The following is a 13,458-nucleotide window of genomic DNA, read 5'->3' on the forward strand; positions in this document are numbered from 1 at the left end:
AGAAAGGGAAGATTTGAACTTCAAGCAATGTATTTAGAACATGTACCACTCAAGTCACTCTCAGAGTGTTATATCAAAAAACAGTCCACAGGACAGAGTAAGCATAATGTCAAAATACCCAGAATATTCAAATACTAGAATAACAATAGCAAATATCAAAATTTTAGAGGTTCAAACAAATTAGAGATAATTTGGAATCACGGTTCCACCCTTACTTTTAGAAAAAGAAACTAATTTCTAAACCATCATGCACTCTACCCAAAGCCACATCACTAGTGAGTTAGTTCTGTTTCAGTACCTCATAAAAGGACTATATTCTTATTTGAGTAAAATTACAATGCAGATACAGTTTTTAAAAATAGTCTTTGAAAATAAACTATTACTTACTACTGTATGGACTTGGTCATAGGTACTTTGGATTTTCCCGTTTACTTTGTTTTTACCTGATAAAACAAGGGCAATGAGGTTATTTTCATTCTTCTTGCTCCTAAATCAACTTTAGCTCATCCTTATGAGGACGATTACAACTCGTGCTTTCTAACTTGGTCATATTTTTTTAAGTTTCTTTTTTTTTTTTTTACTCATATGTGCATACATTGTTTGGGCCATTTTTCCTCCCTTTGGTCATATTTTTTAAATTACTGTCCTTTCAAACATTGATTCCAAATGAAGTCTAAATGAAAGAGAGGCTGGAAGAAAGTCCTGAGTTCTCTATAATCTTTTTATCTTTTTATGTCCACTTCTACTGGTCTACCCTTCCATTCTAAATATAAACATATATTATTGGAGTTTGTTTGTTTTTATTTTTTTGCTCATTTGGTATTGTTCATAGGTCATGGATTTATTTTAAAACACTGTAATGCCAATGACAACAATGGAAACATTGAATGCTAGTTTATCTCCTATTTCAAAAATCACATGAAAAAGATTTTGAAATATCAATATTTAAGTTCTATCCATTTTGTATTTCTCAAATGCTAGAAATGGAAATTAACTCATTCTATATTATGCAACTAGCAAAATAACTAAAAATTAAATAGTTAGGAAAAAATTTTTTTACAAATGGCTTACTGAAACAAGCAGTGCCAGGTACTCACTTCCAATAATAGTCTTGTGATTAAAAATCTTACTCCAAATTCCACCTTCCACATTGTCTTTTACCCCAAATTCATAAACTGTGTTGGGCTTCAGATTTTCTACAATTGTTTCCGTGGCTGGACAGAGTTGAAAAATCCATTTCTTTTCCTTATCCTTTTCTCTGTAGCGGATTGTGTAAAATCTGTTGAATGAACAAAATATAATGCTTAAAAATGCATAGGGAGATTCAGAATGTAATTTCAAGTCTCCTAGTACATCATAGACTTCAATGAGAAGACTATATTTAATATTAGAATGCTGAGATTTTTCAAAAATTTTCAGGGAACATGAAAAACAGTCAAAGTGTCTTTATATTTTTAATTTCAAATTGCAAGTTGGGAGCCCATACAGCAGCACAGTAATGGTGTGACACAATTTCAGAATTCTCACTTCTGGTATTTGCTACATTACAAAATGAAAATTGTAAAATGCTAGATACTCATTTTTTCCAATTATGCAGAGCAGAACACAGATGTCATTTAAAAATTGACTATGGTAGTAATCATAGTTTCATGATTTCATGAATTTAAGCCTTTTAATCCAGTGGAAAGTGCATTAAAGGTAATATTCAGTTTTGTAAATATGAACCTGAGAATCTATGGTATGTCCAGGACTGCTTCTTAAGGATAACATATTGTTATAAAAATCAAAAGCAATAGCCAAGCTAAGTCTAAGGGTTCAATAATGTAAATTCAAGATCACTGTCACAAGACAGGAGGTGTGGCTCAAATGGTAGAGCTCCTGCTTTGCAAATGCAAAGCCCTGGATTCAAACCTCAGTCCCACCAAAAAAATTAAAAAAGATCACTTTACATATTTGATTAAGGCCTCATAATACTCAGATTTAGACATCAAAGTAAGATAATCTCTACTTCTATTTTTTGAAACTTTACTACATGCCAGGTTTACCTATATTATGTCATTTAACTACCAAAACCATCTTGAGTGGTAGAAATTATTAACCCTATCTATAAATGTGAAGATTGAGTTTCAGAGTTCTTAACTTTCCCAGAATCACCCAGCTAGTGGTTTTTATCACTGGCTCCTGCTGCTCTATTTTAACAGTCTCACAAGCAGGGCAGCAGATAAGTCTCACAAGCAGGGCAGCAGATAAGGAAGGATCTGCTATACAAGGTAATGAGAGTGAATGAAACAACAGGGCATATGTCGATATAGATCTATTTTACAAACAACATTGATGAAAATAGCAAATTTCAGAATGAAGCATATAATTTCACACCATTTACAAAAATGGCAAAGCATTCACCCAAATGTTACCATATTATTCCTATTTGGTATCTACAGGTAATAAGTACAGAGAGAAGAAAATGCATGTATTTGTATTATTTGGCCTACTTCCTTACTACGTGCTTACCATCATTCATTAGCTTCCTTTTTTTAGTAAAAGCTGCTCCCAGGGCTCCAATTCTCCATTCCAAAGTAGCATAAGCCAGAACGAATGCAGGAGGTTATTTCAGCCAAAATGCTAATGTTATCTACAGGTAACAAATACTGGAAGGACAATACTAATGATAGTTCTTTGGCTTCTAGTGAAATATCAGTAAATGATATTACAGGTAGTATTAACAGATAATTAAACTTTATCTGCTTTTAATTTTTAAATAAACATTTTAAGTAAATTGAAAAAAATAAAAGTTTCCATTTATAATGATGAAATAGGTATTTGGTATAATATTTTAGGTTCTTTCTTATATCCTATTTTTTTTCTTCAAAAATTTCATATGACTCCCCTACTCCCCACCCATCAAAATTAAATGGACTAAAATTTAAGATAATTGCTTTTAAAGCTTTAAAAAGTAACTCATTCACTCATGCTGAAAACATTTATTGGGCACCCTCTAGGGACTAAATTTATTTTGATATTCTTCACTTTCTTCAGGCACAAGTTCTTAGTGATATAATTACTCAGAATCTTGGGAAATTGGGGCCAGGACTGAGCAAAACTGGTGGGGCTCAGTGCAAAATGAAAATGTGGAGCCCTTGTTTAAAAGCTATTAAGAATTTTAAAACAGTTACAACAGGGTATTAAGCCAAACTTTGGCCTTTCTAAGTGGGAGGATCTGTTCACAGCTTCCATGCCCTTAAAGTCAGCAGGGTGTTTATAGTTTAATAAGTACAGAGAGAGGGAAATGCATGTATTTGTATTATTTGGCCTACTTCCTTACTACGTGCTTACCATCATTCATTAGCTTCCTTTTTTTTTAGTAAAAGCTGCTCCCAGGGCTCCAATTCTCCATTCCAAAGTAGCATAAGGCAGAATGAGTGCAGGAGGTTATTTCAGCCAAAATGCTATTGGTAGCGAATGCTATAGAACACAAGTCTTTGTGCCATGTGAGTCAAAATATCAACAGCTACTTATAAAATGCATTTCTTGACAAGCACGCTACATAGAATTTCTGCTGGTTTTTTTCTTGCCCTGACTCTTACAAGGACTTCGGTGAAATGCTGAGAAGCTAAAATCAGACCAGATGGGCCACCACAATTGTTCATCTATATGGATTTAGTTCTGAGGACTTAATTGCTTGCATGATTCAGGGCCCCATTGCTAATAGACTACCAAAAACCAGATTCAAGGCTTTCCAATCAATTTGATTTCATGTCATCTTTCTATAAATAAAATGAGACAGAAATGTTCTATGCTTTTTAAAAATCCTAAACTCAATCACATATTAAAAAAACAGCCTGTAAATTTCTCCTATGTCATTTACAAAACATATAAAAGACCCTCTCTTGTACCAAATTTGTCAGGTACATGGGCAACAAGCAAGGTTTACTTATCAACATTATCTAAGTTGAAAGGTATATAAGGTAGGCAAGTTCTAAATTTTAGAAGTGAGAGCAAAAGAGACCAGTTGGTTTTTTTTTTAATTATTGTTCTGGGTCGGGGTAACACTGTGGCATTTATAAAAGTTCTTACAATGTATCAAATATATTAATTTTACTGAAAGTGGTGGAATAAATTTTCCTTGATTTTAAAACAAAATATAGGCCTTAAGATAACACATAGTGCTTTATAACCTAGGACAGTAAGTGCTTTATAAAGATTTGTGAAATAGATATCTAGTTTCTCATTGGGTCATTTTAAAATTAGAATATAATGGCTGTAAATGACCAATATTTCAATCACCAAAAACATTGATTTAAACCATAGGGCTTCAATTACATTTTACGATGTGTCATTACATTAGGCTTCACTTACCAAAGCGCACTATTCCTATAGAATACAAGCTGAAAAAAATATAATAAATGCCTGTGCTGTACATTTGCAGAGTGCTGAAGACTTTTATTTGTTTGTTTATTTCAATTTATCTGCACAACAGGCTTTGAGCAAAGCAGAATTAACAGAGGAAGAAGAGGCTGAGAAGTGCCTAAGGTGTGACAATAATACAAGCTGCTTTCTGACTCCTAGTCTAATGCTTTTTGGTCTACATTAGACTCTTCTTAATCGGTCTTGGCAAAAGGAGATAAAAGAGACATAAAATGACCCAGAATAGAAGAACAGTAAAATGAATCAGTATTGAGCATTGCTGAAAGCTTTTTATTTGTGAATTTACCACACTCTGTGGTCATCATCTTCTCATTGTCTAAGGACATTCATGGACCAAACATTGGTTGCACAATAATTAAATTTGGGCACAACTACACAGAGATGCAATAAGTCTTTTTAAAATACAGATTAGTCATTTGGGCATGGTAGTACACTTCTGTAGTCTCAGTACTTGAGAGGCTGAGAGAGTAGGATCCCAAATTTGAGGCCAGCCTGAGCTATATAGGGAGACACGTCTCAAAAAAAAAAAAAAAAAGATAGGCCAGACTCTGGAGAATCAGCAATTTGGACCTTAAGAATAGAATATCTCACATCCTAATTAAGGGATAAGAAACTGTTGAACAACATAGCATTTGATTCACCTTGCATTATTGCATGTCTTGACCTCCAGAATTATCTCAATGCTGGCAATAACTACTATAGCTTTAAAAAGTACATAGCTCCAGCTTGGCACAAACCTGTAATGCCAGCACTTGGGAGGCTGAGATAGGAGGACTGTAAGTTCTAGGCCAGCCTGGGCTACATAGAGAGAACCTAGTCTCAAATAAAAATAAAAGAAAGAAAGAAGCAACAAAACAATGTAGTAAAAAAGGCGAATATTGGTTTGACTTGATATTAGTCAGTTGCTAATTATTAGCATGACCTCAGGGGAGTCTCTTTACCCATGAATGCAAAGGGAATTTGAATTAATCTTTGAGATCCTTTCAGGTCATAGAAATTTATTCCAGCAACACACCATACATTCTACATTAAAACTGAATTTGAGACAGAGGTAGAAACCTCATAAACTAAATTCATGATATAAACTGGTGGTAAATTATACGAAGTGAATAAATTGAAGAACAGCAAAATAAATTCAATCCTTCTAACAAATTACCCCAGTTTACTATACTGTCCATCTTTTGGATTGTCTCTACTTTTTTTCTCAGCAATGTTTTACTTTGATATGCTTGATTATTATAATCCTTAAAACATCTATTCTGCACATTTTTCACTCTCTTATTATCAGTGGACACATTCTAGTTTTCCTTTGTCAATGTTTGTGCTTCTTGCTTTACAGAACTTGTAGGCTCTGGTATGAATTCTGCCCTTACCCTTTCCTCTCAGGGATCTCTCTTCCCCTTCACTCTTGCCTTACCTCGCTTTAATTTCAGGAAATGAAGTACATCTTCTCTTCTCAAAAAAATAAGCTTTTAGGTAATTTTATTTCATTTTCTTATTTCATCAGCTCTTTAATCCTTCTTTGCTTTTTCAAGGACATTTCCCTAAATCTAATAGTTGTTTAAGTATTATGAATTCAACTCAAACAAAAACAAAATGAATACTTCCTTCTTGGCCCTGTCACCATATTTTAACACAAACTTTCTTAATTATAATCCACTTTCTTCCACTTTATTACCACTCCAAGTGCCTAAATCTCTTTGCAATCTGATATCTGACCTCTTTGGCAGAGTAAGAACTTCTTATGATCATCCTCCACGAAATTCATAACTTCCTTAAAATCTACTCCTCTTCTTTTCCAAATCTGTTTCTCTCACAGTTCCCCATTTATAGAACTTCAAGAAATGAGCTCAAAGATTAAAATATGGTGAGGGTGGCAGACACACCTGTGCATGATTAAAGAAGGCAGTGTGGAAAGCAGAATGGGAAGAGGGTAGGATGAGTCTGAACTCTTCAAGCTGAATTTGCAAAATGGAAGGGGTGCATCCCAGTGGTGTGTTTTAAATCAGGACATCCTTCCCAGGTGTGTGTTGCGGGAAGGGGAGTAGGCCAGATTTATACCTTGGCTCAGGAGCAAGCCTCACATATGTTTTGAGACGTGTTCTTTGAGAAATTCTATGAATTTTTTCACCAAGCAGAGAAACCTGGTGGAGGTTCTTCAGCAGGTGAATAAAGTTGAACAGTTAGGATGGTAGCTGTATTTATTGGTAGTGGGAGAATTAGAAACTAGAGGGAGGAATCTCAAAGTGTAGTCCAGGTATGACAGAGTAAGGAAATGAAACATGGAAAAAACAAGATGAAAAAGAGAAAACAGATCAAAGTCATATTCCAATGAAAGAATTGGTGAGATGGGATCCTTATGGGATATGAGTACCAAGAAAAGGGAAAATAAAATTCAAAACTGAGTTTTCAGTGTGAGAATAAAGTGATGACAAAAAGTGTTAAAAATATTAATTTGTTCCAAGTTTGAGGTGCTGGTCAGTCTTCCTTAGTCATTCTAATGAAAATATTCCATGAATAACTGAAATCCTACTGAAACTGTAGAGCTTTGAAAATGGGTCCAGGTCAGTGTTTTAGCCTTGGAAGTCATTTATATCCTTTCAACCCTCCTCACACCCACCCTCCATTCTCTGTAGAATAGCAATGAGAGCAATTCCTGGGAGCTTCTTAGAAATACAGAATCTCAGATCTCAGACTCTTCCTTAGGTCTACTGCATCGGAATTTCCATTTTAACAGAAGTCCACACTCACCAAAATTGGAAAAACTTTGACCTACATAAAGATGACAAGGCATCAGAAAGGAAGATATCTAGATCCAAAAACAAGGATGGAATATTATTCCATATTTAGAAGAGAAGAAAAGAAGTAAGCAAAGAAGAGAAGGAATGGTTAGAGGGGCAAGAAGAAAGAATTCATGAATGAGGGGTTGGCTAACAATTCTAGAGAGAAGGTAAGAACCATTTTGGGGAAATGGTGAAGTAGTAGATAATGACACAGATATGGGGACTTCTCCAAAGTAAAATCAACATGACTTGGGGCCTCCATAAACTATAAAGATGAAATGGAAAAAGCAAATAAAATTTTTAATTAAGGCAAATGAAAGAATCATGGTACTTCTGGGGGAGGGGGGAAGACAAGTGAGGTATAATTTTGAGAGAAAAAGTATGGGTTCAGTTTTGTCAGGTTGACTTTGAGGTAATGGTGACACATAAGAGTGAAATGTTGACATTCCTCTGTGTATCCATTCAGCATGTGTTTACTAAGGCCCTATTATATGCGAGATGGTGGCTTGGGGGCTGGAGTTAAAGGGTGGGAAAGATATACAAGGTTCCTGCCCTCACAGAGCTTAAAATTTGTACTGCAAGACAAATAGGAAAGAAAGTATTGGGCTCAATCAAATGAGAATTCACAGTGAAAATACCTGCTTAATAAAAACTTGGGGGAAAAAATAAAAGCCAAACATGTGCTCTGAACTGGCCAAAAATAAGAGTCTTCTTTCTGTGTTAAGAGTAAATAAACACAACATGAAAGTGTTAGAAAAATGTGAAAATGATTTCTAAACAAATTATAAAAATTTAATAAGCTGGCAAAGGAGTATAAATTAAACCAATCTTGAAAGGTTTAATAAATTTGAAATATGGAAAGGAAAAAATAAGCTATTAATGTTGAAATAAGTTTTAGTTAAAAACAGTTTAATCCTCATCTGGGTCAATTTGGAAACTTTTTTTTTGACTTTAGGTATATTGCAGACAAAAGTGTGCATTCTTCCATTCAAAGCCTATTATGGACAAAAACTATAAATTAAGAAGTCTCCTCTACAATGTGAATGCAAACAAGGATTTAACACCATGGGAGACCCATATGGACCCTGTAAGTAGGAATAGAAAAGTGCCACAAAGCTACAGTGACATCCTATTAATGTTTCCAAGCTTAAAAAAAAACCAGGTTTTTGTAACTGAAAACTGAATACTTAAGAGTTTTGATAAAGAAAGTCCAAAAATCAAAGCATTAATAAGTTTTCCAATATATTATTTGTATACAATAAAGGAGACTTCTATAAACCAATGTGAAATGAATTTTGTAAATAAGACTTCACAAAGTGTTCCACATATTTGAATTTAGTGGCTTAAAATGGCACCAGTTAGTGTTTCTGTGACAAGTCAAGGGCATTGTGTTTCCAAAGATTTTGTAAGAAGATATTCAGATTCTAAAGATTTCATAAGAAGGTATTCTTGAAGAACAACTTCAACTGTATTAATCTTCCAATTTTCAAGAAGTAATCACCTCTGTTAACTATTATTGCTTATTGTAAACTACTGAATTGTTCTAAATTCTAAAAAGAAAAGAACTCTGCATGAACACATGAGGGTAGATTTCTCTAAATCTTCTAATTATACTTATTTACAGTTCTGGTGCTTAATTTGGGTGTTTATAATGTGTGTAGTATTTTCAGCACTTTTAAATAAGGACTACTAATTTTTCTCAAACATGACATGGACTTTAAATGTCAGCTCTTTGTTAGCTGTGCTAACTTGTGAGAAAAAAAATATGGGGGATGGGAACCACAAGTACTCCAATGGTCCTTTTTAGTGGAAGTTGTTGAATTCTTCCCTTTAAGTCCTGTCTTTTTTCTGTTAAGAATATCTTGGTTCTCTCACTCACTCAGGCTTGAAAGTGTACCAGTATCTTGATATACTTTTTCTAAATCTTTCAAAAACTTTACTCAAAGTGGAATTATCAATTTTGGATATTGTGATTTGATATGCATGACTCAATTTATTTGATGAGAAGGGCAAGGCCTGGGTGTATGTACACAGAGAGAGCATGAGATGTGTGTGTGGTCTGAGTAGGGTGGGTCTTGGGGTTCAATGCCAGTGTTATAAAAATCCCAGCTCCTTTAGTCATTTGTCCTCACTTACCTATGTTCACTATCTCCTTGTGCTGCCAAACTCTGGTAATGTCTGATGATCAGAACCATCATCAGATCAATTCTTTCAGGGGAAGGTCAGTAGGACCAGGTGGAATTAAAGGACAGGCTTGAGGGGAATGGAGACAATTATATCCAAATAATGTGTAAGTTTGCCAGCTTACTGGCAAACAAATTGTCTCAGATATATCGAGCAAGTTGAGTAAACATTGAAATCTGGTTTCATTTTGCTGTAAGATTACCAGATTTCCTTCCTTCCTCTCTCCCTTTCTCTCTTCATCCCTCTTTTTCTTCTTTCCTTTTTTATAAGAGAATTTTTAAAAAGTGAAAAGAGGAAAAAAAAGCAACCCATGAATTTTCATTTTCTCAGCACTGACATCCTGGACTAAACCACTAGAAGGTGGAATCATGACAAAAAAACATGTACTTTCAAGAGTCTGCTTTCCAAGTAAAATAAGTAATGGGCTTAGTGGTGAGAGAAGTAAGGAATATTTCAGATTCTTTGAAACATCTCGAAATTATTTTGCAAAAATATGGGTTTTAGAAGTACATGCCTTTTTCCTTGATAGCTATGGATATGTGAAGGAAATTTTCATTTCTTTAGTCTAGAAGTATCAATTAAAGTCATTATGAAAGGTATTTTTTAGAACTTATAAACATTTTAAAGGCCTTTCTTGTTAGTTCAATTTAGATAAAAAATAAATAAAATACTACAAAAAATAGCCAAAGAGTGCATAAAAAGTGTTCAATATTCTTAATGCAAGGGAAATGCTCACTAGATACTACTATACTAGAATAGCTACAATGAGAAATGGCTGGCAACACAAAATGCTGGTGAGGTCTGGAGCAACCATAACCCTCATACATAGCTTGAGGAAATGCTGATGGAAAAGCTGGACAAAAAATAGTTAAATAAATATCTTCCCTGTAATGCAGCTATTCCAATTGTAACTATTTACTTAAGAGAAATTAAAACATATACCCACAAAAGTTTTATACAAAAATGTTTATAATATATATATTCATAAAAAACCAACATAATCCAGGTATCTACCAGAGGGAATGGATAAACAAACTCTAGAATATTGACATAATGGAATACTACTCAGGAATTAAAAAGGAACAAATTATTGATACCTACAATGCCATGAATAAAGCTGAAAACAAAAAATAATTCATACTATATGGATGAATTAGTTACATGGAATTCTAGAGTAGGAAAAATTAATCTATAGTGATAGAAATCAAATCAGTGGCTAATTCTTGGGGAAAGATACATTTGGGGTGATAAAAGTGTTCTACTTCTTGATGTCATAAAATATAATATTATTTTATACATTTATCATAACTCAAACTTACCACTAAAGGTCTGTGAATTTTACTGTTTAAATTATACCTCAAAATTTTTATTAAAAAGGGGAAATGAGAAATTTCTCAAATTTAAAAATTACTTTGAGTATATTTAAGACAAAAAAGAACCTTTAAAAATAAAATGTCTGGGTTGAAGTTTGAAGTTTTTGAATGCTTGCCCAGTTATAAATTTCTGAATTTTGAAACAAATGCAGTAAATATTTATGATAACCAGATACCATTTTATAAGTTACTTAGAATCATGGTTCAGTGTTTTGCATAGTGACTAGCACACAGAGAAATTCACGTTAGGTGTATGGATGAGCAAGCAGAAGTAATTTTAAAATATACTTGCTTTTTTCTCATTTGTTCTGCCAAACAAGATGGTAGCTTCATCTCCACATCTGTTTTTCCTCTCCATCTCCCACGTTTGTCTCTGTCTAGTTTTCTAAGCCAGTGACTCTCAAATGTTAGTGGCTATCAGTCATCTGGAAGGTTTGTTGAAACACATGGCTAAGCCCTGGCCTTGGAGCTTCTGATTCTGAAAGGAACCCAAGCTCTGCATTTGTGACAAGCTCCCAAGTGATGGCAATGGGGAGCCACGTGGCCTGAGAGACCACTCTAGGACTGCTGCTATAGGCACTTTGTCGGATCAAAGATGGGTCCTTTTCCAAGGAATGTTCCAAACTGCCTTCAGCCCCCTCCTCTGGGCTTCACTACACGTATAATGACACTGTCCATTTGCTATTTTCTCCTCCCCTCTTGTATTTTCTCATCAAGGGGAGGGTGGTACATATATCTATGTGTTTTCTACTCAGGTAGGTCATACCTCTCTCAAGGCTAGGGCCCCTGACTTATGTGTCTCTATTTCCCTCATGCCTAGAACTTACAGATAGCAGGTGATGAGTAAATGCTAATAGTGCTAATATTTATAAATTCATCTAAAGCTCAAACAAGTCTTATTAAAAGTAAGTGCTAATTTACAAAATTTCCGTTGTGATGAATTACCTGTCATTGGGACAGTGGCTTGGCAAAGTCCAGTCGTGATGTGGATTGATGAGGAAACCCCAGGACAAGAAGACTGAGCTTGGTGTCAGAGTGCCAACCACCAGCTGGAGAGGTTTGCGAGGACGAGATTTACCTATGGAGGCAGCATGCAGGTTAATGCCAGAAACATCTAGCATATTTTCATGTTTTGAGCAAAATGCATACAGATGACTCTGCAAGTTTATAAAAAGTATGAAAACATCAAATTCCTTTTTATATAGTCCACAAACATTAATTATTGTCCATGATTTGAAACATGAATCAAATGAAATCTCCACTAGATTTATGTATGCACATACATGTGTGTATATATATATGTAAATATATGTTTAGATACACCCATAGTCATGCTTCCTCAGGTGATGATTCAAATGGTCCACATTTGATAAGAATCTTGATTAAGTATAGTGGGCAAATACAGATTGAAAAAGTACTGAGGAGATTATGATATTCCCTTTTCCAACTCTATGTTGATTTTCGCTAATATAATGTAATAATATTATTTTATAGATGAAAAATAAGGACAAGAGTAATATCAAGGGTGTCCAAAGTCTCACAGAAGTCAAGGTCAAAAGCAGATTTAGGACTCTTCAATCATTTTCTAGTTTTCTTTTTACTACATAACTGGCTCAGCTCACAATGTATAAAGTTAATGCTACTTAGAAAGAAAAGATACAGTTTTCTTTCTCCAAGGGAACCTCAATCTTATATGACCAAACATTTACCTCACTAAGTTTTAGATCTTAATAGGAAGATGATTATGAAATTAGAGTTGATGTGGCAAATGCAAACATTTAGTGAACAGAAACTAATCCATTAATCATCACATCACTTTCAAAGGCAGATTACAAAAACAAAAATTATACTTTTGCCTGAAAGGAAAGGTGGGTGTCATATCCTGAACAAAATGAAACAATTTCCTGAGCTAGTCATATGAAGTGAAAAATAATCTCCAAGACCAGCGTCATGGAAGCCTCAACATGAAATGAAGTTATAAAGGATCACTAAGCTGTAATCACTGTCTTGACTTTCCTTATATATTTTTATTTATTTATATTATGATCAGATTTTATCAAGAAACAGTTCATTGAATATTCATACAAAACCAGATTATAAGGCACCATATTCTTCTTTCTTGACTTTATTTTCAATATTTTGAAATGCTAGTTTTAAAATATTGGAGTACAATTATTTTAAAGTGTGTAGCATGCAGCCAGGACAACTCTTATTAGCAAGTTGTAAGAAGTAATTGAACTTTCCCTTTAGCTTTGAGATAATGTAAGAGCCAGGAAAAGGATTTTGTGTTTTTCAAAATGCTTAATCATTTAAATGTGCTCTTAAAGAAGTAGAAGTCAAGGAAAAGGAGTATAGGGGATTGGGGCAACTGATCTCTGGCTACAAGCCTTGGCCTGACATATCTAGGATAATGAAAACAACTGCCAATGGCCCCTTTGTTCAGTATAACTGAAGAGCCAAGTGCTTTTCCTCCCATTGTATCCCTGTAGAAAAATAGGGCAAACAAACAAGAAAATCATTTTCTGTGTTGGTTCCATAAAAGATGAATATGATTAGGAAATAATTATTTGGAGAACAATTTACACTAGAAAAAGAAAAAGCAAAACTTTGTGCTCAACTCTATTTACAGAGATAGAAAGGTATTACATCAGATAAGAAAGTCATATCACAGCTTCTGTGAATATTCAATACTC

The 13,458-nt window shown here is 34.2% G+C and overlaps 1 protein-coding gene across 19 annotated transcripts in view; it reads right to left on the bottom strand.

Moving 5' to 3' along the window:
- The window catches only part of Abi3bp (ABI family member 3 binding protein), a 242,276-nt gene that overhangs the window by 136,727 nt on the left and 92,091 nt on the right, over window positions 1-13,458 (bottom strand). For all 19 annotated transcript variants that reach the window (XM_074073008.1, XM_074073007.1, XM_074073003.1 and 16 more), the window contains exons 4-6: window positions 11,711-11,843; window positions 1,098-1,279; window positions 388-443 (exon numbers count right to left, since the gene is read on the bottom strand). In XM_074073008.1, coding sequence (XP_073929109.1) covers window positions 388-443; window positions 1,098-1,279; window positions 11,711-11,843 — 371 coding nt within the window. The remainder of the gene's footprint in view (window positions 1-387; window positions 444-1,097; window positions 1,280-11,710; window positions 11,844-13,458) is intronic.

This window comes from Castor canadensis, chromosome 5 (genome assembly GCF_047511655.1).
Source record: "Castor canadensis chromosome 5, mCasCan1.hap1v2, whole genome shotgun sequence".
NCBI classification, from domain to species: domain Eukaryota; kingdom Metazoa; phylum Chordata; class Mammalia; order Rodentia; family Castoridae; genus Castor; species Castor canadensis.